The 27,831-nt window shown below is 34.8% G+C and overlaps 4 protein-coding genes across 6 annotated transcripts; 2 read left to right on the top strand and 2 right to left on the bottom strand.

Annotated features, from left to right (window-relative positions):
- Positions 1 to 835: 835 nt before the first annotated feature.
- LOC105347773 (uncharacterized) lies at positions 836 to 7,713 on the bottom strand. The gene is made up of 4 exons (XM_011456974.4): positions 7,565 to 7,713; positions 3,483 to 3,560; positions 2,582 to 2,632; positions 836 to 2,323 (listed from the first exon to the last, which is right to left on the bottom strand). Exons 1-4 carry the CDS (start codon positions 7,576 to 7,578, stop codon positions 1,981 to 1,983), a joined length of 486 nt encoding a protein of 161 aa, XP_011455276.1. The 5' UTR covers positions 7,579 to 7,713; the 3' UTR covers positions 836 to 1,980.
- Positions 7,714 to 7,762: 49 nt separating this feature from the next.
- Positions 7,763 to 11,878, top strand: LOC105347776 (D-erythrulose reductase). Its single transcript, XM_011456979.4, has 7 exons — positions 7,763 to 7,969; positions 8,336 to 8,433; positions 8,721 to 8,875; positions 9,297 to 9,339; positions 9,549 to 9,713; positions 10,438 to 10,555; positions 10,812 to 11,878. Exons 1-7 carry the CDS (start codon positions 7,918 to 7,920, stop codon positions 10,913 to 10,915), a joined length of 735 nt encoding a protein of 244 aa, XP_011455281.2. The 5' UTR covers positions 7,763 to 7,917; the 3' UTR covers positions 10,916 to 11,878.
- On the bottom strand, positions 11,164 to 16,277 carry LOC105347775 (AP-4 complex accessory subunit Tepsin). Of its 2 annotated transcripts, none has more exons than XM_066067293.1 (12): positions 16,152 to 16,277; positions 15,701 to 15,773; positions 15,305 to 15,396; positions 14,981 to 15,074; positions 14,776 to 14,843; positions 14,013 to 14,082; positions 13,788 to 13,856; positions 13,082 to 13,273; positions 12,296 to 12,419; positions 11,935 to 12,130; positions 11,723 to 11,857; positions 11,164 to 11,557 (listed from the first exon to the last, which is right to left on the bottom strand). In XM_066067293.1, exons 1-12 carry the CDS (start codon positions 16,206 to 16,208, stop codon positions 11,501 to 11,503), a joined length of 1,227 nt encoding a protein of 408 aa, XP_065923365.1. In that variant the 5' UTR covers positions 16,209 to 16,277; the 3' UTR covers positions 11,164 to 11,500. The 2 variants fall into 2 exon arrangements, with proteins under 2 accessions (XP_065923365.1, XP_011455280.3); XM_011456978.4 differs by having other exon boundaries at positions 16,161 to 16,240.
- On the top strand, positions 16,250 to 25,835 carry LOC105347774 (uncharacterized). 2 transcript variants are annotated; one of them, XR_010707995.1, is made up of 9 exons: positions 16,250 to 16,521; positions 16,645 to 16,817; positions 21,359 to 21,424; positions 21,691 to 21,796; positions 23,730 to 23,845; positions 23,947 to 24,038; positions 24,269 to 24,422; positions 24,670 to 24,706; positions 25,486 to 25,654. XR_010707995.1 is itself a non-coding variant. In XM_034455360.2 (9 exons), exons 1-9 carry the CDS (start codon positions 16,477 to 16,479, stop codon positions 25,578 to 25,580), a joined length of 816 nt encoding a protein of 271 aa, XP_034311251.2. In that variant the 5' UTR covers positions 16,250 to 16,476; the 3' UTR covers positions 25,581 to 25,835. The 2 variants fall into 2 exon arrangements, 1 of the variants encoding a protein (XP_034311251.2); XM_034455360.2 differs by having other exon boundaries at positions 24,269 to 24,354; positions 25,486 to 25,835.
- Positions 25,836 to 27,831: the final 1,996 nt, after the last annotated feature.

Raw genomic sequence — 27,831 nt, 5'->3', positions numbered from 1 at the left:
ATTTTTTTTCTTATCGTTTGATAAAATATTCAACACTGAATGTAGTTAGAAATTGAGCTTTTGTAAACTTGTAATATAACATCATCTAGTATATTTGGTTGGAACAAATAATTTTGAAATTGTTTTTTACGACAAAACCAAATGGGCATTTGCGCTATCTTGTTCCCCCATCTTCTTTTGAGTCAACTATTTTTAGACGTAGAGTATAAGTAAATAAACTAAAGAATTTAGTCCATATTTTAACACACACTATTGTGTGCAAGGAAATGCTTCGTATTTAATGAACAGTAGTGATATGGCTAAATCATTAATTTTAAATGCGACTTATAGACTTCTATTATTTTTCTAAAACGTTCGATTGTTGGAATACAAAATGATATTGCTAATTTAATGGGTCATTGCTCCAAGTTTTTGTTGATTCAAATGGTTCGTTCTTCGTAAGGCTATGACAAAAATATGGAGCACAGACCAACTCTTTAAAACGATAGTAATATTTAAGTTTCACGTTTATTCTCGAAAGTTAAGCGCTATATCGTAGCATATTTGCGTTATAAAGCGAAAGGTACGCGTTTATTCGCGAAAGTATGGCAAGGGTTCCGCGTTTTATCGCAAAGTTGCGCACTGAATCGCAAAAATTAAGTGTTTTTTTCCCTTTTTTGCGAAAAATTTATCATTATAGCTACAAAAATGAGCATAATTGGATTTCGTTATCAGACACATAGTTTCTAAAATAAAAATTGACGTTTAAAATACTTCTTAAAATACCTATTGCTTTCATTAGCAGGTATCCTGTGTAAATCAGTAAATGAATTTTTATTAATACATAAGTCACCTAAATTGTTCGATTTTTTTAATATACCGGTATAATGTACTAGGCAATGGTAAATACTACCATATAACAGACCTACGTTATACAGAAATTAATGTAAGTATAATATATTGGAAATATGTGTTTTTCCTTAAAATAATTGAAATTTATACATACACATGCACTGACAATGATTTGTATACAATTCTAAGTTGTTATTAAAATAGTTTGGTTGTTAGAATGCCAGAGACAGATCTAGAGACAGAGGTTTGCTTTCATTATCCAAGTTGTCATAAAAAATGCCAGTATATAAATTATTTTATTTTAACAAATCATTAATGTAGATTTTCTTCTAACTTTGGAACTTCAAGATAGAGTTATCAAGAAAATCAAGACATCACTAAAGTAGGGGGCGTTTTGCTGTCAGCACTGGTGTGGGAGGTCTAATTCACCAACCAGCCCCCTATGTACACTGACTCCTTCTAGTATCCCACCCCTCCTCCTGTTCCAAATATTGACTCATTACAACTTCAATTCACAATTACCAGGCAAACAAACTGTAGAAAATCATGTAATTAAGTCACATCAGAGTGACACGATTTTCATTCTGTTTTATAATATGCATCTGCGAACTGTTAAAAAATTCATCACTGTACAGTGAACATTGTTTATGAGGAAAGCTTTTTTCAAAATTCTTTTAAAGACAACCCACTTTGTTTTCTATTTCATTTGCATATAACTGGATATGACACACAGAGATTTCAACATTCTCAAGCATTAGCCATATTTATTTTTTTAATTAATAAGCTGATGAGGTAAATGAAAAAAAAAATCTACATTATTAAGAACTTTTAAACTAAAACCTAATTTTTGCTGAATGGATGTATTCAAAAACTATTCAATACAAATCAAAATAGGAATACATAATTATACAGTGTTTCCACACAGACTAGTTACAAAGTGAAAAAAAATGAAGAATCTATAAATCACTAGATTAATGATAATGTACTGTCTGATACACAAATAAATAACATATCTTGTAACTAACGGAAACCAAAAGCATTCTCTCCCACCATTTATCTATCAGCAGCCACTCCGAGTTCAACATCACACATTAAAACAACAAACAGATCTGTTGCCATACATCAGAACTGAAGGCCAGTGAAAACAAGTCATGTGTTCGAGAAGTCCGTTCTGTGTCGCCCTGTTCTACTGGCGTGGGCCTCAAACAGAAGTCTATTAATGCTGAAGTAATGAGGATTGTCTTCTTCCCTCAGCTCGGGGTCATAACCTTGCATTAACTCCTGGTAATACGGGTCACCTTGACCCATATTACAGGCCAGGCAGGCGGGGTTCTCAGCATTGAGGTTGTTATTGGTGGAGGTTGATGGGGGGTTTACTTCTGACAGGTGATTGGCATTGTGGGAATCACACTGGATTCGGGTATTGCTACTACACTGGGAGTGTGAATGAAGATCAACCGGTTCATTTGGGAGGGCTTTAGGAATACAAACTCTGAAAAAAAATAACAATCTATTAATATCAGAAAAAAATATTAACAACACCATTTATCCATAATATGATTTAAAAATATGGAATCTGCAATGCTTTTTAATAAATTCAAAACAAACTTAGATTCTAAATTGATTCACTTTTTTTAATTCACCCTGATCTATATGCTGAAAAACAGTCATTAAGAATACAATGTAAACATGAAATTCCTAAATATATACATTATGAATTACAATTTACGAGTTTAAAACCCTCACTTACCCCATTGTCTGAGCTGGATGTACACAGCTAGTACTTGGATTGGAAACTGATCTGCAATGACAAGATGAAAAATAAAAATTATTGAAAATCACACAAATTATGCAACAAATTTAATCCTTTAATCACAAGTCCAGTTAAGGGAGTCTGTCCTAAGAAACACCCTGTTTATAGTGTTCAACTATTTCACTGTGGCATGTAACATTGCTTTTTTTTAAGTGAAGAGGTCGTTTTATAGGAGTTATGAGGAAGATAAAGAGATAAACTCAGTCATAAAATTTCCAAAGAATTTTTCTGGTGTCAAATATTTTCATAAGCTTTGTAAAAAAAATAACTTAGAGAATAATAAATCAAAGTCCAAATTTTAAAATTATTACATGTATAAGCAAAGGACTATATAAGATAACGGCCTAATATGGCTCCCTATATTCACTGTAATTCTTTGATTCCTTTGAACAAATTTACATGTGAATTTTCTTCCTAATTTTCATTTTGATCCAAATGCCCACAATTTTGAAATATGACATCAAAAAGTTACTAGTAAGTTAGTAACCTTTTCCCACCATTTTCGCATTTTAGGCATAAAATGGCGCATTTTCCAAGTAGTTTTTCAATGTACCTGAAACACTTTTTAAAATGCCAAATTATGGAGGCCAAATTTGACTCATATCAAATATAACGGTAGTTCTTTGCATATTTTATTTACATGGACAGTAGTACGGTACTATGGCTAGTCAACTCTTTAGCCAGATTGTTCAGAATGTTCAATTACATGTAGAATGATAAGATAAAATTAGACACCGAGAACAAACAGTAAGAGTATCTTTCTTCGAATTTCAGCTTGCATATCGATACTTCTTGGGTGAAAGCTATCTTAAAATCAAAGTACAATAGGTCTACATACTCTATCTGTAATCGGTTAATTCTTTTAGAAATGGGGTAACAATCTTCACAGTCATCATTTCTTTGTCTCTTTTTACCTCTGTAAAATAAAAATCATCAATTTATTGATTAAATACTTCTTGGAAAGTAAAAAATGCCTATAGTAACCACACCATCCCATAACTATTTTTGGCCTATCCCTCATGATATGTACACTGATGTTAAAAAAGTTATCAATTGACCATCACATTCAAAATGAATTACAGTCAAGTCGTACCCAACCCGACTCGCACCCAAACCAACTCGTACTCAAATGGTCAGGTCGTACCCAAAACTATGTGGTTCACTACGGGCAGATCAATATTTATTATAAGAAAATAAAATGAATGGCTTTTATTCTTATGTTGTTATGTTTTGTATATTATCGATAACATTAATATGCGAATTGTATAACAAATTTAAAAGAATTTGTTATAAAAATCTAGCATACTATAGTTCTGTTCTTGAATGTGGACGGATCAAAGAATGACAATGAGCAGGTTAACTATCATCAATTAAAAATAAAATTAATTGCACTCCACCGAACGAAACTTCCGGCGCATATGGGTAGGCGAAGGGAGGCCACGTGGCATGGTCTTTGACTCCTATCGCAACTATAAGCGCGCTAAAAGACGCTTTAGAGATGCGCTCACTAAACAATACGAAGATCACATGCGCAAAGTATATCAAGATCTAGATGAAGCCGCTGAGTGCGATATACGTCTGTTTTGGAAACTTGTGAAAAAACACAAAGTTAAAACTTCCCGCACATACCCAGAAATCATTTCGACAGAGGGCGTATCCTTTCGCGATCCCCTGGGCGTCGCAAGTGCATTTGCGACGTACTATGAAAATATATATACCCCGTCTAAGGATTCGTCATTTGATGAAACCTTTTATGTTCAAACTGAATCTAAATACACGAACATCGAAACCGAATGTACTCAGTCGCATGACGAACTACCTGGTGGCCAAATATCAACCAATGACATATTAGCAGTGTTCAACAAACTCAAACGCCGCAAAGCTCCGGGACCAGACCTTGTTACCTATGAACATCTAATTTTTGGCGGTGACCTTTTGAATATGTGTCTCGTTAAACTCTTTAATGCAATTGTATATATCGGGAAAATCCCAGAATTCTGGAAACGTGGATTCATCGTACCATTATACAAGGGAGGAGACAAACCTAAGACATCTTGCAATAGCTACAGACCAGTTGCCCTGTTGTCATGTTTCCTTAAAGTTTTTGAAAATGTTATCAATTCAAGAATATCAGAGTTTGTTATTGACAGACATTTCCCCTGCGGACAACAGCAGGGTTTTCAAAAGCACCTTGGGTGTTTAACAGCTTCCTTCAATATGCAAGAAACTATATACCATAACGTTGAACAGGGCAGCAATATTTACGTATGCTTTTTAGATATCTCAAAAGCTTTCGATACGGTTTGGAGGCATGGCCTCCTTATCAAATTACGCGAAATGGGTATATCTGGAAAACTTTGGTCAATCATTAATGATTGTCATACAAACACAACCAGTGCAATTGTTGTCAATCAAACCCAATCAGACTGGTTTCCCGTGTCACAAGGTGTACGACAAGGTGGAGTTCTGTCAACCTATTTATATCTTGTGTATATTAACGAACTTGTTGTTAACCTTGAAAAATCCTGTACAAATACTGGTATTTTTAGTATAACCAGCAACTGTCCATCGCTTGCTGATGATATCGCGTGTATTGCAATAACACCTACGGCGTTACAGCGCATGCTTGATGTCTCTTCCGAATATTCCAGGAAGTGGCGTTTTTCCTTCAATGCTCAAAAATCGTGCATTTTACAAGTCCGCTCCAAAGGCTCCAAACTAGATTTTGATTATATATGGAAACTTGGTGATACAATAATTCCATGTGCTGACAACTATAATCACCTAGGCATTATTATCAACAACAAACTTACACTCTCAGATAGGATTATAACAGCTTGTAGAAAAGGACAAAAATCATATTTTGCTCTCAACGATATAGGCTCCAACTATCTTAACCCGCTTACTTTGTCACACCTCTATAAGACGATCGTTCTTCCCACAGTCCTCTACGGTTGTGAATTATGGAGCAGTATATCTACCAACGATCTTCAACGCCTAAATGTTTTTCAACATTTTGTTTGCAAAAATGCACAAAATCTTCCGACCAAAACAAGATCCGATATCTGTGAAAGTGTTTTCAACGTTCTACCTATCAAATCGGAAATAGATATCCGCAAACTCTTATCTCTAGGCCGACTCTGTCTCATGGATCACCAGTCTCTTTCAAAGAAGATATTTTCAACACGCCTATTTTCATTCCTGGAGAACATTTCCAATAAACAGCGAGGGTTTATTCCGGATGTCATCAATATTTTGTCCACTTACAGCCTCACTGAATACCTACAAACGTGGCTCCTTGATTGCTCATTTCCACCGAAACAGACTTGGAAAAAGATAGTGAGATCTGCTGTATCTAAGCTACACCAAACAAACCGTAACATTAGAATGATAAATGACAATGATTTTTACCGTTTCAAATCCATTATCCAAAACCAAAACCCAAGTTTCATCTGGTCTATTCCGTCCAACTCATACGAAATCTCTCTTTGTAAATTTATCTGCAAGCTTATAGCTTGCCCTCCGGAACAGACTCCCTTTATCTGCCTACTATGCAACACCATGTTTGTAGACGTTTTTCAACATATCGCTTGTTCCTGTCCCTCTACTAATGACTTACGTACATACTGGTGGGATCAGATCACCAACTCTTTTGATATTCACCTCTCCGCGGACCTGTGTGCCATGACTGAGGATGATATATTCTTCTTTCTTCTAGGTGGGAAATACTTCACATGGTTGTCAGAAAAAGATCTACGTGCAGTTCGTATACTTAATTTCCGTTACATCCGAGACACTGCTGCACGCTATAATCAGACCCTCAAATCTCAACCTAACCGAATGTTAGCAGCATAACCTGTGTACGTGTGTGCCCCGTCCCCCGTGTAGGACCTCCCCCCCCCCCCCCCCCCCCTTATTATTATTTGTATATATGTAAATACTTATGCTTTGTCTTATAATGATTTTTGTTGCATGTATGTATAATTGTATGTTCTGAAATAATCCTCATATGAGGGAAATAAAGTATGAATGAATGAATGAATTCAACCGATCAACCAATGAGTTTGTCAGCACAAAATAAACATGCTGCTCATAATTAAGTAGAAACACATATTTGCATCCCATTTGGAAGATCAACATGGTTCAAGAGAGGTGTGTTTCCTGCAAGAAAACGGTAAGTAAATCACTATATTAGATATTGTTTTATAATTTAAACATATTTTTTGAGTAATCAAATGGATTAGGCAACAGGCAAAGTTAATTTAAAGTTAAATAAAACAGAAATAAAAAACATAACATATGAATGAAAACTATTGTATTTTATTTTCTTAGTATAAATATATTTTTCCCTGTGGGTACGAGTTGACTAGTGAAGTCGTACTCAAATATTTGGGTACGAGTTGGTTTGGGTGCGAGTCGGGTTGGGTACGACTTGACTTGATTCCTTCAAAATCACTGCTATAGGTCAATCATGGTTTACAAATATCATCTTAAACAATATATTTTCTATGCAAGAATCAAAACATCATGTAATAAACAACAATACTACATGAGAAATTTAGAGGTTTGTCATAGTTGTGATCGCAGCAGCAATAAATACCCTATTCTCTTTTGAGAAGTGGACAGGCATAGCCTATGTAGGCTATGCCTGTCCACTTCTCAAAAGAGAATATAAATATCCATGTGACGAATACCATGAAATAATTACGTGGAAATTTGGTAAAGAAACAAAACATATTTAAAAAAAAATGAACATCTGGCATGCACAGAATTATGCACTCTGTAAGTGACTAAGGACTAAACTTAATCTGTAATTCATTAACAGAAAGTTGTCTAAAGTCAATGCGCCCTGGAATAACTATTCAATAATTCATGCTTTTTCAATAATTCGTTTCCAATTATCTGGTACAAATTGTTTACCTCTCGGATGTCATGTGCAACAGCTTAGCATGGGAGTCTTTGAATTGAATAAAATAGAGAGATCATATATTGATCATTGTCGTAAGGGAACAACCGGATGTACAAATATGATGAGTAACAAATCCCATAGCATAAATTTCTCCGGCAAAATATATGGAAATAGACCAGATTCAACATATTTAAAAAGTCGTTCAAAATTTATTCTAAAATCAATTCTATTATCATTGTTTTTATACAGCAGAAAGTAATGTTTACGTAGTTTTTACATCTTTAGTATTTTTAATCGGACTCGAGATTCCTTGGCCACATAATAGAGGAAATTCGAGATACGATACCCTGAAAGTCTGTTAGAAATGGAAATTCAGTTTCAGGGTAAACGGGCGCTTGTCACAGGTGCAGGGAAAGGTATACAATATCTTTGCGTCTTAGTGTATATTATAAAACTTAATTATATGATACTTAATTGACATAAATATCGTTCTTGCAGTATTTACTTTTCAGGATATGCTGAGATATGTCATCTACTCTAAATCTCGATGTAACTTTCAGATAACGACAGGTTATTATGTGTCTGCAAAGCTTGATCAAATCATTTTTTGAATATGTGATGTTCATTTAGCCTATTAATGAATGATAATTCGTGTCGTGTTTTATTTGTGATTCACTTTTAGCTCACCGGAGTACTGCAAGAAATATGAAGGGGTCTATTAAATTGTAGTTTTTAAAGCAACGCATAATTTCCAGTGTTTCTGCATTTTTTCATACATTTAGGAATAGGAAGAGCTATTGCCAAGAAGCTAGTGGAATGTGGTGCAGAAACTATAGCACTGAGTCGGACCCAGGCTGACCTAGATAGCCTGAAAGCCGAGGTAAATTGCAGTCAGCTGATCAGTCAGTTGGTTCTCTCAGAGAAGAATATCACAGGTCATCTAAAGATGTTTACTTTAGTTCGCCTTGAATATTTGTATTTGTATGTTTATTTTATTTCAAAGTACATAAGTTGTTTTAGACACAACCTTGTTCAGTTCTCATATACTTTAATTTATAATCCTGTTGTTTTTTTCATTCCAAAGTACATTGTTTTATACACAACCTTTGTTTAGTTCATGCAAATGTATTGGCAGGTTAGATAACAATTGTGTTTACTCTTGACAAGGTTAAAGGGATTATTCCAGTTCTCTGTGATGTGGCAGACTTTGATGCCACCAAAAAAATTGTTCAAAGCCTGGGTCCAATCCATCACCTTGTCAACAATGCAGGGATTACACGTCTGGGCAGTTTCCTGGAATTCTCCATGAAAGATTTTGAGGAGTAAGTTGGTTTTTTTACCTCGTCATATTCCCAATTTAATACTTTGCTTTAAAATTTTCATTTACATAATTAAAAGAACTTGAATATATATCATGGAAAACATGCAACCAACTCTTTCTGACAACTGGCAAACAGACAGAACTAGTACTCTTTGTAGTATTGTAAATATTCATAACTGTATGCAGGGTTATTTTTGCCCCGAGTAATTTTTGCCCTTCAACACTTGCAAACAGTTTCTACCCATGTTGGAATCGCCCAAACGCAGTTGTGTTTTAAGGGAGATAATTTGAGACACCTTGGAATTTGCTTACTCTTAAATTCGCTCACTCACATGATGGAGAAAGGGCCAAAAACAAAGCAATGGCAAATATTTCCCTGTATACAGTATTTTCAGTTTTAGAATGCTTTTATTTCATTTCAGTGTTTTGAATGTAAACACCAAGGCTGTATTTAACATGTCTCAGGTAGGCAGTTTCTGATTTCATGCTCATTTAAAATACCATATAAAACAAGCTGTTCCTAATTAAAAATACTATACATGATGTAGTTCATACAGATATATATATTGCAAAGTTGCAGAGGGATTGTGCACATTGAATTGTAGAATACAACTCAATTCAAAACATGTTTCAGTTTTAAGAGAGAAGTTGATAAGAATGTAATTTAAGTACAGGTGGTGGCAAAGGGTATGGTGGAGAGAGGAGGTGGAGGCTCCATTGTAAACATTTCTAGTGTGGCGTCTACACGGGCCTTGGACGAACACATAGCCTATTGCACCAGCAAGTCTGCAGTCGACTCCATCACTAGAGTCATGGCTCTGGAGCTTGGCAAACACAAGGTACCCCTTTATAAACAGTGTTGTGCTTATTCTCATACAATAAACACAAGGTACCAGTATATATATAGGCCAGGCTCCGATTTCTCAAAAAAATTAGGTTTTTCTCCAAGTTTGATCTCAAATTGTGAGAATTTACTCAGCGGAGATTTTTCTCGCTTCTCAAATCAAACTTCGTTAATTCTCAGCTGAGTTAAATTTTTTACATAGCTGAGTCATTAGAACAATTTTAACAAGACCTTGGACTTCAGTCGGGCATAGCTATCTATTTCTTGCGTCAAAACAAGTTAAAAATGACGTGGTTCCAAGCGAAATATGCACCGATTGTGTAGTCTTAGCTCAAAAGCCAGACAAATCTTGTTGATTTCAAAGAGCCACGGGTGAGTGGCCAACAATGAAATAGACAGGCCTACGTCACAGTGCTGTTTGATATAACTACCCAAAGTCCAAGCTCTTGTTAAAATGGTTCTAATCATCATATTAAATTTGGCTCAGTGGTTCTAGAGAAGAAGTCAAAAATGTGAAAAGTTTACAGATGGATGGACAGACGGATGACAGATAGGAGGATCAGGAACGCTCACTTGAACCTTCTGTTCTGGTGAGCTAAAAATGACCAAATATCCACTTTAAAAGGTTATAAAATCTTGTATTCTCTTCCATAAATTGCATTTTGGTGTATTAATGCAGTGAAATGCATGTAGTGTTATACATGTGTTTTATTTTGTAGATTCGTGTGAACTCAGTCAATCCCACAGTAACATGGACAGACATGGCCGCATTTGCTTGGAGTGATCCAGCCAAGTCAGGGCCCATGCTGGCCAAAATACCAATGGGGAAGTTTGTGGGTAAAAAAATTCTGTTCAGATGTCTTTATTTCTGTAATTTAATACTTGTTCACTGTAGAAAGATCATATGCAACTCTGATGTTTAGGATATACTTTCTATCAACATGCTTGTACATGTATGTGAAACAAAGCACAATTACTGGATATTCAGGCAACCTTTCTTTCTACATGTATTTATTTAACAAATGTTGGAGCCCAAAATAAATAAAACACTATGACAAATAAGTTTTAAAACTTAATCCTCCTTATTTTTCAGAACTGGAAGATGTTGTGAATACCGTTTTATTTTTGCTGAGTGACAAAAGTGCCATAACCACAGGACAGCACATCATCTTGGACGGAGGAATGTCCGCTTGTTGACTGCCCAGCCAGATGAGGGACATACTTTGTGTTTTCTCCCCATTGATCATACAACAGCCACTGATTGGCTGATACATGATAACCAAATTTTGTGCTACGCAATAATTTTGTTGATTTGATCTACTCTGTGCATGGAATGTACTCCGAATGAAGGGATCAAACTTTTGATTGATGACAGTGACTGTGATATATTTGATCATTGTATGATCTTGTGTGAAGACATTGATTGTTGAAGAAAAGACAGTAAAAGAATTATTTACATGTTTAATGATGATATACTGGTACATGTACCAGAACCAATGTTATGGGGCTCAATAAAATTGTGCAATTACAATCACAAATGTTTTTATAAAATTATATACATGTAGCATAAACAATCAGTCATTTGATGATCATTTAAGTATTATATATCTATATGACTAACGTAAATTACACGAAAGTCCAGACATCTATACCAAGTGTGATAGTGAAGAGACAATCTCGTTACATGATTACATGGAATTATACAATAATCAGATAAAATCATACATTAATTCATTTTGTAATAATGATATGGTATTGCACACTGTCTAATCATTGTTGATATCATGAAGCTGCATTTTCCACTAGGGTTGAACGAAGCTTCTCAAGAATTCTTATGATCTACCAAGATAAAATACTGCTAGATAATTCTTCATAATAAAAAGACACATGTATCTTCTCTGAATTCTTTCCTCTAGAAAACATTACTCATGTTTACTTTAGATTTGTGTTATAATACGTAATTGTGATAAAATAACTGAAAATTCTATCACGATTTTTATTTACCTTTTTGGCTTTGGAGGTTTGTGGACTAGCTTTTCCCTCTGATATATTTAACAAGTATTTACCACAAGCTTCAAAAATTTGATTGATACCATAGATGTCTGTTCTTAACAAATACTCAACCAAAAGCAGAGCTCTCTGTAAATAAAGTACAACATGTAAGAAAAGCATGTTATTTCTTTGATTCTGTGTATCTCATTCTTTGAGGTACCTACCATCAGTAGGGGTCCGTCTGTCGACTGTAGACTCTGACACAGCAGCTCCAAAACTTTATCACAGTTACAGGCCTGGCAGGACTTTATGAACTCTGTTATCTGAGAGTTTGTCAGCAGACGATCATTGCCAGTATCAACGGTTGATTTCACCAGGTTCTCTTCAGTGCTCCAGTCCTCGTAACTACTGCTGTCTAACCTATCGTCAAAATAGCTAAGATATGAAGTTGCTAAATAGTTATATTGTCCTGAACATATATATATAAAAGCTAACATCAAACTGAATATGATACATTTTTAAATTGTCCTCCATATTAAACACAGAGAAACAAGACTCTGTATAACAGTTGGTGCCTTCCCTTACCTAGACCTAGTGTCAGTATTGGAACTGTTGTGTTGTTCTGCCACGTTGTCCTCTACATTTTCATCAGTATTATCTTCGTCATCGTCCCAGCCTCCTCCTGCTTTACCAGGGATGTGAACAACCTCTACAGATAATAAAACATAAACTTTCCTGTTATAACAAAAGAAAAGTAGAAATGATATCCAAGTAAAGTACCTGGTAATGATTAAATCAAATTTTCTGGGATTTTCCAAAAATTCAAGATTCAAGGAGGATAATTCAACAGAAGGATAACGTTATTAAATTTTTAGGGGGATGAAATTTGAAGGTACACAAACTCTGATTGGGAAGAGGTACTTAAGGTAATTATTGTACAAAGAAAGAGGTGCTCAAAAAGGACCAATGAATTACATTATTCTTATAAAAATGTGCCTGTGAAATACAGTTAGTACACTTATTATTGTTTAAGAGCCAGGACCCATAAAATGGTATATGTACCCACAAATACTTTAATACACTAATTCTGGGGGTAAATGCATGTAAATGTAGGTATCCTTGATATAGAAACTCTCTATTCTAATTCTGGTGGTTATGAGTTACTCATGAATTTGGTAAACAAATTCTGATGGGTAAAAAGTACTTAAAAACAATTCACAAAATCTGATCCCTGAGAGAATCTCATAATGCAAAATATTTTTGCATTCAGCATGGCAGCTTCAGATTACAGTTTTGCTCCATGAGATTACCATGCATACATTAACTATAGTTTCCACTGACCTTACCAAAAAACATTCAAACAGAACTTGCCTTTCCGTCTTGTCACAGGCTGTATGCCCTCTAGGGTGTTTCCGGGGGGACAGAAGGTCAGGTCGACTGGAGGTTTATAGGACCCTGGGTTCTCCAGGGAGGATAAGACCGCCCTCTGGGGGTTCTCTGGCTCCTCCCTAAGCTGCTGGGCAAAATCGCTGATATTTTGTAGCAAGGATTTCCCAATCCCTACTGAAGAAGAGGAGAATCTCAACAGCTTAGTCATAGATTGCTAGAAAATGACATATCATTACCAAATTGTTACAATTATGATTAAAAAAACTTTGCTTTTTTATGTACATTTACGTACCTTGTGTTTAAATACTGCCTGTGTGGTGTACATTTTCAGTTTATAAATCATGATAAAATTCATGCATTTATTTTTCAAAATCAATATATCAAACTAATAATCCCAGAATACTAGTAGATTGTATAGGTAACAAATACGAGTAAACATAAAGAGCAGTCACAAGCTTTCGGTATCAACACAAAAGGAATTTAAGAGGGCTGGATGATCACTGCCATTACATGTATTAGACTATATTTATTTCCTAAAATGAAGAGCTCTGGATTTAAATAAAGGAAAATATTCCAAAGGTAAAATATTTGGATTTTTCTTGACTAAATAATAGTATATGGTCAAAAATATCATGTTTAAAAATTTAAGGCAGATCTGAGGGGCCAGCCACCTTAAAAGTCCTCTAACCTTTCTGAGGCGAGGCTGTATTTCCAAACCCTTCCATCTTGGATTTTGGACCTGACTGGGCTCCATAACCTGTAATATACTCTAAACAATTAGAAGATATTTAGGACTGATAATTAAATCAAAATATATTAAGTTTGTTTGAATAAAAACTTTGTACCTGGTAATAAAAAATATCAATGCCAATATATTGTGTGACATTTGCTCAGATTATATCAAAATTATCACCTGAGGATGCCGGGATGGGTTTGCTTGTAGTTGGAAAGTTCTCTGTGTCAAAAAGCATCTCCAATAATTCCTGTAAAACAATTGGATAGAAAGAGTTGCCAGAATTCAACACTTCATGTTGCTGAACTATCAGGTCATCAACCAATCAAATTATAGGAAATCACAACTGCCATTAAAATTTTAATGTATCTTTTTGTAAGAGGAGATTAGCACAATTCATACTCTTGGGTATAATCTAGCTAAAATCCTACAGAAAATACTTAACTTTGTATATATGTCCAACATTTAAATAAAGGGAGTATATATATTTCACTATATATTTATTTATTCACCAATCAAGGGCCCTCGGGGGGCATATACATTAAAAAAAAATAAAAAAAATAATATTATGATTATAACAAATAATGAATGAAATAACAGCTCACAATGTCCAGGTTCATATTACAGGCAACAATATGCAAAATGATTCATTAATACAATGAAATATATGTATGGGATTTACGCATTTAACTGTGTGAAATAATGCGTTAACACAACAGCTATACAGAAACAAAGTGGCCTGAAAACAGAGAGTACCAAGGGACAGTGTCTGCACAGTATAATATAATAATTCAAAACATTTTACAGAAAATATTAAAACATGTTTCTGTTACTCCTTCCTTAATATCATTAATTATACATCAAGTGTAATAAAATGTCAAGATTAGAATTACAGGTATCAATTTCACACTTTTACTAAAGCAGCATTCCTGCTTCTCAATACCTTTGCAGTTTTTCTCACAGCAAGATAAGGAATGTTCCCATGTAAGGGATCTGGTGGCCCACTGTGCTCTACAGTAAGTTAAAAAATTAGTACCGTACATATATATTATCACCACGGTATACAATTATACATATATACAGATCGGTTCATAGTAACATTTCAGAATGAATCAATTATTAATGAAATAATTTCCTTGTAAACCTACTTTTGGCTTCTGTGATACCCTGGGAGCACTTCATCAAGCCTAGCTTGAATTGAGGGTTCCCATGCATTAAGATGTGTTTCATTAATTTCATTACCTGAAAAATTTTAGAACTCTTCATATTTTCTGTTTTCTCACACTAGATTAGTAGTTGTTCCTAAGATGCACTAAAATTGTTTTTCTCAACAATTCAATTCAAGCAACATTTCATTAAGTCACTGACTAGTGTTAACATATAGGATTACAATACAAATGATGTGTCTAGAATATGGTGTATATATTTATACACTTAAACACATTGAACACGTTGATGGATATTGATGTTACCTTGATTTTAACATGACAGGACTTTTTGTTTAGTCTATCTACTAGGTATTCTAGCATGGAATCACTATACCCATCTGACTCCAGAGTGATATCTAGGTACTTATAAAGGAAACTGTATACTAAGTCAACAGCAAAGTTTCCATACTTTGATATTGACCACATCTTAATGATTTCATTGAGCAATAAAACAATACATAATTTATTCGGGTAAGTAAGGTATATAATATATAAATGATAAGTTTAGAATGTCAGCAATATAAAAAAAACTAATTACAACATAATAAGACTCTTAAAAAGATAAATTATTAATGCAAATTATTCAGTCATACAAAAGTGAGGCAGATCACAACTCCTTGAAACGGTAATGAAACCCACGATAAATCTTTAAAAGGATACTACAAACTTCCATGTAAAGATATCCTGGTATGGCAGATTCATCATCAGATGTGGCTTTCAAAACAGTACTGATCTGACAAATACATGGTACAGAAAATTTATTAAAAACACATGTCAATTTGTCTTTAGGATATATTATCTGGAACGTATATGCATGCATATGTCCCTCCTAATATCTAGCATAATATTTCAAAGTAACGTGTTGTTTTGCACAAAGCTGATTAATTAACTGGGGGTTTTTTGAAAGAAAATTTAAATATACATACTGTATATGCCATGAAAATCTCACAACTTGTTTTTGATTTGCATCGCTTGTCAATTAACCCAATTAACAAAATTGTGTTATTATGCAAAGATCTAACGTTAAATTGATTAGCTTATGTAAACTCCCTAGCCATGTCGATTTTTGTTGCTGAAAGAGTTACATAAATCTTAAAACTTATCAAAATACCTTGCTCACAAAAGAAACTTTTTCAAAGACAGCATTTACAGCTCTGTTGTCTGTCATTTTTCGAAAATGAAAGTAGAAAGAACAACGATCCCGATGACATTTTATGTCGATTGATCGAGTTGTTGGCCCTTTGACATTTCTCAACTTCCTCTGAAATTTCGCTATACTTTAGAGTTTTCTAGACTGAAATCTCAATATATTATTTAAATGATGATTTCTGTTCGTTCTTGAAAGTGGAAGGTGATCCCATGACTAGATTACGGAATTACCGACCGTTGGAAGTTACCACGATCTGACTGTAGTAAAAATTGTCACTAAGCAGAAAATGCCAACAACTAAAACTCTTCAGTTATCTAAATATGTCCGCATGGTACGTATATAATTTGTTAAAATCTCAATTTCTCTCTCTCTCTCTCTCTCTCTCTCTCTCTCTCTCTCTCTGCCCTTTTTTGTTGATCAAGAGATTACTTCCGATTAACACATTCTTCTACAGGTGCTAGAGAATGAGCTGAAACTAACATGTAAGGAGTTTGACGAAGAAGACATTAAGGCATTACTGAAGAAGAGCAATAGGGAATGTACACCAAGGGAGACAATCCAAGGATATCCTTCCTATCCTTTGTACAGAGAGATTGGTAACATGTTGCAGCAATGGATGGAAAAGAGGTATTTTCTTCATATCATGTTCTTATTGTTGCCTTGGATGTCTAAGTAACTCAATGGACTAAACGCTCACTTCTTACCGAAAAACCCAAATCAAATTAAGTTATATTCTTGTGATCGGAAGTGGTTGTATTGTAATAGTGAATATTAATTATATAATAGGCTCAGTACTGCGATGCTTCTACTAGTGGGTCAACCCTTTAGCTCAGTCGGTAGGGTGTGTTTTTAAACTGAATTGTCCCGAGTTAGAGCCTAGTTGTGATCTTTCCTCTTTTATTACATTGGCGCCCAACAAAATAACCCACCTGGAGTGATTTAGAGAGTCCTGTATGAGATTTCTAAGGGATAGAAATCTCAAAAGAAAAGGGGGAAGAGTGTAATAGTGTGTTGACTTACTTGACTTATTCCTGTTCGCTCCTTGGGGAGCATAGGGCTGCAACCACTCCCCGCCAGCAGACTGTTTTGGGTGACTTCCTTTAACTAGGCCCAGGTTAATCCTGCCTCTTTTGCCTTGGACTCCACTGATCTTCTCCAGGTTTGCCTAGGTCTCCCCACCTTGGTTCCAGTCCAGTGCCTGTCTTGTGATGTTTTCTGTGGATTTACGGAGAGTGTGGCATATCCATCCCCATTTCCTCCTTTGTTTTAATGTAGATGGGATCTTGTTTGGTCTTTTCCCAGTTTAATAGTGTTTATTTGGTGTATTATAGGTTTAAAACTGCTACGCTTTTACTAGTACTAGATAGTGGGTTAACCATTTAGCTCAGTCAGTAGAGCATTAATTTTTTAACTGAAAGGTTCTGAGTTCGAGCCTAGTATTGGTTATTCCTCCTCTTCTGTTACAGTATGTTAGAAGGTATGGTAGTTGCCTGTTTGGATGTGTGGATTTTACTGGGTACTTTGGCTTCCGCCAACATCATTGGTCTCCTCCCATTAACCATGTTAACACCCAAGCCAACAAGAGCTATTTAATGATATAAGTGAAAGTACTTGTGTTTCAATCATTGTAAAAATAAATATAGTTAAATATTAATACAATGTATTGTCTCTTTCTCAGTAATTTTAAGATTTGTGATAACACTTTGCTCCAAGGAGTTTTTAGCTCACCTGAGCCAAAGGCTCAAGTGAGCTTTTCTGATCACAATTTGTCCGTTGTCTGTCGTCGTTGTCGTTGTCGTCGGCGTCGGCGTTGTAAACTTTTCACATTTTCATCTTCTTCTCAAGAACCACTGGGCAGATTTCAACCAAATTTGGCACAAAGCACCACTAGGTGAAGGGGATTCAAGTTTGTTCAAATGAAGGGCCACGCTCTTTCTAAAGGGGAGATAATTGAGAATTATTGAAAATTTGTTGGTATTTTTCAAAAATCTTCTTCTCAAAAACTATTCGGCCTGAAAAGCTCAAACTTGTGTGGAGGCATCCTCAGGTAGTGTAGATTCAAGTTTGTTCAAATCATGGTCCCCAGGGGTAGGGAGGGGCCACAATGGGGGGATCAAGTTTGACATAGAAATATATAGACAAAATCCTTAAAAATCTTCTTCTAAAAAACTATCAGGCCAGAAAAGCTCAAATTAAAATGGGAGCCTCCTCAGATAGTGTAGATTCAAGTTTGTTCAAATCATGGTCCCCGGGGGTAGGGTGGGGCCACAATGGGGGGATCAAGTTTTACATAGGAATATATAGAGAAAATCTTTAAAAATCTTCTTCTAAAAAATTATTAGGCCAGAAAAGCTCAAATCAAAGTGGAAGCTTCCTCAGGTAGGGTAGATTCAAGTTTGTTCAAATCATGGTCCCCAGGGGTAGGGTGGGGCCACAATGGGGGGATCAAGTTTTACATAGGAATATATAGAGAAAATCTTTAAAAATCTTCTTCTAAAAAATTATTAGGCCAGAAAAGCTCAAATAAATGTGAAAGCTTCCTCAGGTAGTGTAGATTCAAGTTTGTTCAAATCATGGTCTCCGGGGTTAGGGTGGGGCCACAATTAGGGGATCAAGTTTTACATAGAAATATATAGACAAAATCTTTAAAAATCTTCTTCTAAAAAACTATCAGGCCAGAAAAGCTCAAATTAAAATGGAAGCATTCTCAGGTAGTGTAGATTCAAGTTTGTTCAAATTATGGTCCCCAGGGGTAGGGTGGGGCCACAAGAGGGGGGTCATGTTTTACATAGGAATATACAGAATTTTTTTTTAAAAATCTTCTTCTCAAAAACTATAAGGTCAGAAAAGCTTAAATTTGAGTGGAAGCATCCTCAGATAGTGTAGATTCAAGTTTGTTCAAATCATGGTCCCCAGGGGTAGGGTGGGGCCACAATTAGGGGATAAATTTTTATACAGGAATATATAGAGAAAATCTTTAAAAAAATTTCTTTTCAAAACTTTATGGCCAAGAAACCTCAAATTGTAACCATCCTCAGATAATGTAGATTCAAGTTTGTTCAAATCATGGTCCCTGGGGGTAGGGCGAGGCCACAATGGGGGATAAATTTTTATATATAGAGAAAATCTTTAAAAATCTTCTTCTCAAAACTATAAGGCCAGGAAAGCCCAAATTTAAGTGGAAGCATCCCAAGATCGTAAAGATTCAAGTTTGTTTAAATAATAGTCATGGGGTATGGTGAGGCCACAATGGGGGATGAATTTTTACATAGGAATATATAGAGAAAATCTTTGATATCTTCTTTTTAAAGACTATTTGGCCAGAAAAGCCTAAACTTGTGTGGAGGCATCCTCGGATAGTGTAAATTCAAGTTTGCAAAATCACAGTCCCTAGTGATAGGGCTGGGCCGTGATGGCGGTTTGAATTTTTACATAGGAATATATAGAGAAAAATCTTTAAAAATATTCTGGGAAAGTTTTCGGTCCAAAACTCAGTACTTAGTGTGAAAGCACAGGTTATGCAGATTTAAGTTTGATGAAACCATGATTCCCTAGAGAAAAGGGGGGCCACGAAATGGAGGGGGGGGGGGTAAATTGGAATAGAGAAAAATCTTCTTACAGGTACAACAACAAAAGGGGCTTGGTATTTACCCACAAAAAGAGGTGGATAAAAATTGGCAGATTTTTCTATTTTTTTTTAGCAAGATCTACTGTACTTAGTTGTCAAGATATTTTGATACTGTAATGCTAATTTGATCAGAATTAAGGCAATTGTTGCTCAGGTGAGCAATGTGGCCCCTGGGCCTCTTGTTGTTTATGGTGTCATAGAATTCAGAGTTTGTTTTTTTTTTTACCAGAAAATGTGTGATGATCTAATAGCATTTATTATCAATTGATATAAACTTTCAAATTAATTTCAAAAGTTTATGCATGGTTTGAACCACAAGTCTGCCTTTCTTTTCAATTTAAAATTTGCATGATTTTCCATTTTTTTTTTTATTTTATCGTTACAATTCAGTTGAGAAACAGATCTACATGTATAATTTTGTTAAACCTCTGGACAAGTTGCTACCTCATCCAAGCATTTGACACATGATTAGGAATGTCTCTAAAAATTGAAGTAGAAGGAAGAAATAAACAAGTAGAAGGGGGGATCTGGGGGTCTAGCTTATAGCTAAATTGTGTTTGAAATGCAGTAGTAGCCGGGTAAGTAAGGCATTAGGCAGGGTAATTCCCCACCGACCCACCCACCCCCCCTTCCCCACCCCCACCCCTGGGTCTTAGAGATAACCCTGCATGATATATTTCGAAATGCACAAAAAGCCTTTTATCAAATTCACAATTTTAAGCCCCCCTCTCCCCCAAACTCCTTCTTGAGGCTTGATCTATTGGGCCTCATCCTAAAAAAGAGAGCAAACAAACTCTGGTGAAGTTGGCCCTCCCCCACCCCTATTGGTTATATTAAAAAATATATAATTGTAAGCACTCCTTCATTTGTTATTTCCTAACACCTGATTGATTGAATAGGAGGAAAAAGTAAATGCACTAGTTTAACATCATAACATTGTACTAGTTGAACAAGGAATCAGTGTGGTAAATACAGGATCTGCAACATTTAAATATATTTACCGGTATATAGGATCTGCAACATACTGTAGATTCCTTATTTTACGCGAGTACTTAATTCTGTGATTCAGCCGTTTTCCTTCAAATAGCGAGAACATAAAATCTTGAATGCAGAATTTTTATCATAGTTTCATGTAGTTTACATAAAAAAAAAATATGAGATTTTTAAATTCGTGAGTTGCGCTTAAATAGGAATCTACAGTACATATACAGTAAAAATTGTTATGCTCTCCCCCACAAATTTACATCCTCGCTGAAAACAAATTTGAAAAGAGTTATCTTTTTTACGAAAACTAAAAACCAACGCATCCACAATATTACATCACCACGGAAAAGCAAAAAACCCACACTCCACAAAAATTGGCCCCCACAAATTAAAATGTTTCCACAGTCTGTTTGGGATACATATCAAACAACCAGTCACTTAACAATGTAATGTAGATATTTTAAGACAATAAATAAAAAAGGGAGGAATTAATAACGGTGTGTATTACTTGAACTCAGTGCAATACATGTACTACAACAATTTCTTCACCGTTTAGATATTGTCCAGCCCTAGATCTCCCAAAGTATGATCTACTGGATGAGAAGTCATACGCTGAATCAAGGTGGGTAGTTGTACAATGCTCTAAAGAATAGACAACTAGATAAGTAAATAAGAAGTTTGGTTAAAATTAGTCCAAATATATTTTTAATTTTTATTTTCTTAATGAAAAAGGTGAATTGGGGTGCCTTGGCAATGTGAACTAATTTTAATTAAATCGGTACTAAGTGAGTCACCAAACAAGGGACTTATCATGCTTATTTCTTGTTGATTCTGAATTGTTTGTCAGTCTCTGGTCCATTTTGTGAGTGATTTTACTTTATTTTACAGGGAGGCAAACTTCAAGTCCATCACGCCACTTCTGGACGGCCTTCAGACTTTGTGGGAAGATTGGAATGACGAAGAAATAGCTTACAGGGTCAAGGAAATAATGATTGTAAGTCTAGAATTTCTCTTTTTCTGAAAGTTGCCCTCTAGCTGAGAATGAGGTCATATAATAGAAGATTGTTGACAGAAGCAGCCATGTACTTGAATGTTATTCAATGATGGTAGTTTGTGATAATTTGATTGTATAAAAAGGAAATAAAGGTCTGCTTTAGAATAATTTTAAGATTGAATATGCCGAGTCCAATTCGATAGCTTTTTCAGTTCAAGATAATGCTTTCACTTGCAAAAAGCATCCTACAATTCAGTATACAATTATATGGGCATTTAAGTTCATCACAAATTTACTCAAAATATAAATAATGGCAGCTCTTCTCATTATTCTCAGTAAAATTATCCTGAAATCTTAGAATCATGAAAAGTATTAATTTTTAGAAAAAATATCACAAAGAACTATATATGTTATTAGTCAAATTTGGCCCCCATAATTCGCTATTTTTAAAGTGATTCAGATTCATCAATTTGTTGTGTTATATTATAAAAGAGCTGACATAAAATATGTTTTTCACCTATTTATTTGATTTATATGCACTCACTGGCAGTATATGACGTCAGAAGTGACGCTATTTTTTTTTAATTCAATAAAAATCAGTACAAAATTGATATTTTTCTTATCTTTTTTCGAATGGGAAATACAGAGCGACTCTTTGAACAAGAACGAACTTTTGCTCACTTATAGGTACTGGGTAGATACATCTTTGATGAAAATATTTTGTTTGTTCAAGCAGTTGCTCAATGTTTCCTTAAAGAAAAACTGCTTCAAAACAAGCCGTTTTATGCTAAAAATGCAAAAATGGCGGGAAAAGGTAAACTTTATGATGTCATATTTTTATATTGGGGGCATTAAAATCAAAATTAAAATTATGAAAAAACTACAAATGTATATCTGTACAAATAAAACAAAGAATTACAGTAAAATGACGATGTTCATTTAAAGGGGCCATTTTAGGCTCAAACCATATATAGTCCTTTTCTTTACATCTTTTAATTTCTTTGATTATTTAAACTCATTATTTTTATAATATGCCAATATATGATAGATTCATCTCATAGAATATTACAGTAAATATGATGTAAGTAATAATAATCATAATTAACATGCATAGCTCATCTGGTGTAAGTATAACCCTTAATGATCATAGCTCACCTGATGTAATAATCATAATCATAACTCACCTGATAATTTCATAATCTATCTGTAAATGGAATTAACAGCTATCACTTTTTACACCAATATCCATGTATAGATATATTGACGTAGGTACTCATTTATGACTCCCAAATTCCACCAGAAGTAGAATTGAGATGGGTCTGTTTTGTTCAGGTGAGCCACCAAGGCCTGCACCTTTTCTGTTGCTGTATTATTATTTCTTTTGGATGTATTGTACTTACGTTATTGAGGTAGAAAACATAGGGAGCTGTCCAATGAATTATTCAAAATGTAATTATAAACAGCAGTTCTCCATGTGTCAAGAACCTTTCTTAGAACCCTATTCTTTTGAAATATGCTTTATGAAGTCAAACTCTGAAAGGCTGTCATTTATATTCAGTGCCCAAAAGCATTATGCCTATTTTGCTGCTTGGTGGCTCTAGGATTAAACTACCCAGTGTCCTGACTCATCAGTACTTGATAGAGTTGTCTCTTATCATCCTTTTCTTCTCAAGGTCACAGCATATAGTAAAGAAAATCTGAGAGCAGAGTAAAATGTCTCTTATCAAATGAGATGTTACGACATGTGAAAGCTCCACTGATATAAACCCATAAAGTAATCGGAAAGAAAAAAAAATCCCCATTAGATCTAAAATCTGAGAATAGTCACAGTGTACCTTATTTGTCCATTTTGAAAAAAATATCCAACTTACAATTTGCCCCAATCTTATAAATATCCCAGAGCCCTAAAAATCTATTTCTTTCACGTTGTTAGATTTTGGGCAAAAGAGGGATGTTAGATTTACTGGGTGTGAGGAAGACAGTGGGAACTCAAGAACTGTGGCCAGTGGATAGAGAGCTGATGGTGAAATCCTTTACAGAGAGGCACAGGTCAGACACACACCAATGTGATCCCTAATCCCAGAATCCCATCATCCCTCTTTCAAACAATTTACAAAATGAGTAAAATATTGTCTTGGCCTATTTTGTAGTCCAAATGCTGAGATCAGTGTTGGAGCCCGGGCATTGTCCAAACACTACCACCGAGACAGCTCAACCTCCTGGTGGGGAGGGTGCACCGGAAGTAAGTCTCTCTCTCTCTCTCTCTCTCTCTCTCTCTAAACTGAAAGGGACAATATCCATATTCACATATTCATTCCTGTACCTTATTCAAGAATGTGAATACAGAATTGATTTAAAACTTTAATTCTTCCCTGTAAGATTCAAATAATTCTTAGTAATATCTTAAATCCAAATATGCTACAGATAGTTGTGTACATGTGTTGGTTCAACACTTTTTGTTTCTCTTTTTAGCTGAAAAACAGAAGAATGACTATGCACTGTCAATTATGAATAAGATTTTAGACGGTGCAACATGGATTAATATCCACTGGTTACCGGTATGTAACATGGATTAATATCCACTGGTTACCGGTATGTAACATGGATTAATATCCACTGGTTACCGGTATGAATGGATCAATAAAAAAATTCACACAGCACTTCTGTATGAATTATATCAACTTGTTACAATGCAGAAAAAGTAAAAGACCCACTTCTAGATTTTATTATCTTCTCGGAGATACTCTTGTCACAGATACTTGTATATTATCATAAGATGGCTCTCTGGCTACCTATATGATTTTTTAAATGATGTAGAAGAACGTGAATTTAAAGCATATGGTAATTTTTCATAATTCTCTTTTTTGTTGTAGCATGATGTTTATATCTTAGAAGTCAGACAAGAGGAAGGTAATAACACAATAAAAACATAAACCATTCCTAAACTTAATTGTCCCCTGACAGACAATATTCTCATTTTATTTGTACAAAGAGTGGAGTGAAAGATGTATATAAAATGAGAAAAAAATTGCTTTTTGTACAATCTTCTAATAATGGACCCACTAGCTTCCCAACATACTTGTCAGCTGAGATAGTTTTCTATTATTCATGGCTGTTTCTTTTCTATATAATGCCTACCAATATTGCTCATATATCAAGGTCCCTGATTATGTACCCAGTTTATTGTTGGATGGTACCAGTAATTGGAAAGCCAGCAATTTATGAGCAAATAAATTTGTTATTTGATGAATCTGGTTCATTATTTACAGAAGAGTTTTGAGGGATGTTGCAAGCATTTATCATTTTAAGACAATAGATCTATATTTGGTATTGTATTTGGCTGTAAGCAGTTACATTCATCCTTATTTCATTCAACAGAGATGTTGTTCAATAGAACCTTATGGCTGTTTGTTGGTTATGTTGGTTTTTAGAAGACCCCTCAGCCTCAGTTTATCTGAGAGAAGTGTAAGAGGATCCCAATGGCTTTAGGTGTTTTTTTGTGGGCGGTTTTTATTTGGGGGTGGGTAATAAGTTGGTTGCTTTTAGGTTACAGTGCTTGATTTCTACAATAGAAATGTTGAAATAAAGTATTTGATGTGGCTATTTGTAGGGTTTGTTGTTGTTCAGTATTTAAATTGACTATTTGTAGGTTATATTGATGCTCAGTGGTTCTCTTTGGTTGTTTGTAGGTTATGGTGCTAGATGGACTGCAGACGGCTCCAGCTTCAGAGGTTTCTTGGAGCCACAAATGGTTGACGGGCACTCTGTTGGCTGGAAACACTGAAAAACTTATCAGGAGGTGACAGGCTGAAACCTGAGGTCTTAAACACTGAAACCAATGGACCATGAACACTGAAACCAATGGATCATGAACACTGAAACCAATGGACCATGAACACTGAAACCAATGGACCACGAACACTGAAACCAGTTGACCAGAAAAACAAAAATGTTCAAGAAACAAGTCATTAGCAGAAATCTGATGAGTGTTTTCATTTCAGTGGTTCAGGCTATCTTTGATAGATTCATAAGAAAGTTTTAATTATAAAATCAGTAGACATAGTGCAGTATTAACTTTGTCACAATGTTGTTAACCTTTTTTAACAGAATTAAGAATTTTTTTAAGCCAAAATATGCTTCAGATAGATTGTTGATGTTTATTATGTAGTTATTTAAATTGTTGGCATTGTATTTTTCTCTGAATCTTTATCTTTTTTTGTTGTATGTCTATTGTTTGATAAGCTTGATATGATTGCATAGTTTTATTTTAAATTTTAATGTTGTTATTAAATCACACGAATACTCAAATGCTGTATTTGAATCCTTAGTTATATTTTTTGGTAAAAGAATGGTAGATCTTTACTTTCAGGAAATTATCTGTGGGGGATTGGTCATGTATCTGGTGAGATACTTTGGAGGTCTTCACTTTTAAATCATTTCATACACAGAAAGTTTATTCAAGGACGCCCCTGAACAATAATTAAAGGAGACTTCTAAGGCTTTAATTAATTAGCAGGAGACTTCTCAATAACTTTAGGGGTTTCCCTCTCAGACAGCTAAGGGAAATCCCTCAAGGAACTTTATTAACTAATCAGTTTGTGTAATTGACGTTAAGGGAATGTTTGCACTGTAGATAGGCACAGGTCAACTAAAAAAAGGACACAAGATAACAGATTTTTTTCCCTTTCTATTTTGTATTGTGATGTATTGATTGTACATGAAGAAAAAACATGAAGTGATTTCTTGATTTATTTTTAAACAAGTGAAAAGCTGTCAATGTGACAGCAAACTGGGTTTTCTTTTATGTGAACTGTATCCATAATCCATGTCAACCTATATCCAGTGAAATGGTGTACCCTATATGCAATATTTTGCCAAAAAATGACTAAGTTCAAAAGCTGGTATTTTTTTCATAAATTATCAGAAATCAAAATCCTAGCAATATGCACACCTCTGATATATGTACAATTGATCTGCAAAAGAACCACTTCCTATCTTGAAAACTGTAGGAGAAGTTATCCGAGAAATGAGGGTACCCTATATGCAATATTTTGCCAACAAATGACAAAGTTTAAAAGCTGGTATTTTTTTCATTAATTATCGGAAATCAAAATCCTAGCAATATGCACACCTCTGATATATGTACAATTGATCTGCAAAAGAACCACTTCCTATCTTGAAAACTGTAGGAGGAGTTATCCGTACAATGAGGGTACCCTATATGCAATATTTTGCCAAAAAATGACTAAGTTCAAAAGCTGGTATTTTTTTCATAAATTATCAGAAATCAAAATCCTAGCAATATGCACACCTCTGATATATGTACAATTGATCTGCAAAAGAACAACTTCCTATCTTGAAAACTGTAGGAGGAGTTATCCGTACAATGAGGGTACCCTTTAGGCAGCCGCCCGCCGCCATTTTCACCATTTTAATAACCGGTTTTTTCCTTCGGAAAACCCGGTTAAAAATTGTTTAAAAAAAATACATTTGTAAGATCAGGATATTTAGACTTGAATAGCAAGAGTATTTACTTTTTAATTGTTATTGTAAATAAAGGGGGTATTCTAGATGGCAAATTCTTAATGGTATTCCAATGTCTGATCCTACACATAAATCTTCCCTTGTTCCACTCCAACGGTCAAAGCCGATTCTTGAAAAAAAAATTTAAATCAGAAACTACCAGGCTTCTCAAATACTTCACAACATGTCGGAAACTATAAACGCCAGAATCATGAAAACAGCATGACAACTGTAACAATATCTCAACACATCTACAGCATCATCAACATATCTACAGCATCATCAACACATCTACAGCATCATCAACACATCTACAGCATCATCAACACATCTACAGCATCATCAACACATCTACAGCATCATCAACACGGAATATCTACAGCATCATTAACACTGAAACTTGTCAGCCACACGACCCACTTACATGTTGCCATGAAATCAATTAGGTACGCGAAACAAGTCTTACCTCTCCAAACCATATTCATACGATTCTATCTATTAGGTTTTGTCGC

Source organism: Magallana gigas, chromosome 7, assembly GCF_963853765.1.
Source record: "Magallana gigas chromosome 7, xbMagGiga1.1, whole genome shotgun sequence".
Classification (NCBI taxonomy): domain Eukaryota; kingdom Metazoa; phylum Mollusca; class Bivalvia; order Ostreida; family Ostreidae; genus Magallana; species Magallana gigas.
Note: the sequence above shows the minus strand (reverse complement) of the source record. Positions and strands in the feature narration are given on the sequence as shown.

What these genes read in the sequence shown, in the direction of transcription:
- LOC105347774 (XM_034455360.2), top strand. Translation starts at nt 16,477, where the DNA reads ATGCCAACAACTAAAACTCTTCAGTTATCTAAATATGTCCGCATG. An exon ending in TATCTAAATATGTCCGCATG is followed by an intron (nt 16,522 to 16,644) that starts GTACGTATATAA and finishes ATTCTTCTACAG; the next exon opens with GTGCTAGAGAATGAGCTGAA. An exon ending in AGAAGTCAGACAAGAGGAAG is followed by an intron (nt 24,707 to 25,485) that starts GTAATAACACAA and finishes GGTTGTTTGTAG; the next exon opens with GTTATGGTGCTAGATGGACT.
- LOC105347773 (XM_011456974.4), bottom strand. An exon ending in ATTAACCGATTACAGATAGA is followed by an intron (nt 2,633 to 3,482) that starts GTATGTAGACCT and finishes TTGTCATTGCAG; the next exon opens with ATCAGTTTCCAATCCAAGTA. An exon ending in CATCCAGCTCAGACAATGGG is followed by an intron (nt 2,324 to 2,581) that starts GTAAGTGAGGGT and finishes ATTTTTTTTCAG; the next exon opens with AGTTTGTATTCCTAAAGCCC.
- LOC105347775 (XM_066067293.1), bottom strand. Translation starts at nt 16,208, where the DNA reads ATGACAGACAACAGAGCTGTAAATGCTGTCTTTGAAAAAGTTTCTTTT. An exon ending in TCTTTACATGGAAGTTTGTA is followed by an intron (nt 15,397 to 15,700) that starts GTATCCTTTTAA and finishes ATAAGTACCTAG; the next exon opens with ATATCACTCTGGAGTCAGAT. An exon ending in GGGTATCACAGAAGCCAAAA is followed by an intron (nt 14,844 to 14,980) that starts GTAGGTTTACAA and finishes AACTTACTGTAG; the next exon opens with AGCACAGTGGGCCACCAGAT.
- LOC105347776 (XM_011456979.4), top strand. Translation starts at nt 7,918, where the DNA reads ATGGAAATTCAGTTTCAGGGTAAACGGGCGCTTGTCACAGGTGCAGGG. An exon ending in TAGATAGCCTGAAAGCCGAG is followed by an intron (nt 8,434 to 8,720) that starts GTAAATTGCAGT and finishes ACTCTTGACAAG; the next exon opens with GTTAAAGGGATTATTCCAGT. An exon ending in TGGAGCTTGGCAAACACAAG is followed by an intron (nt 9,714 to 10,437) that starts GTACCCCTTTAT and finishes TTTATTTTGTAG; the next exon opens with ATTCGTGTGAACTCAGTCAA.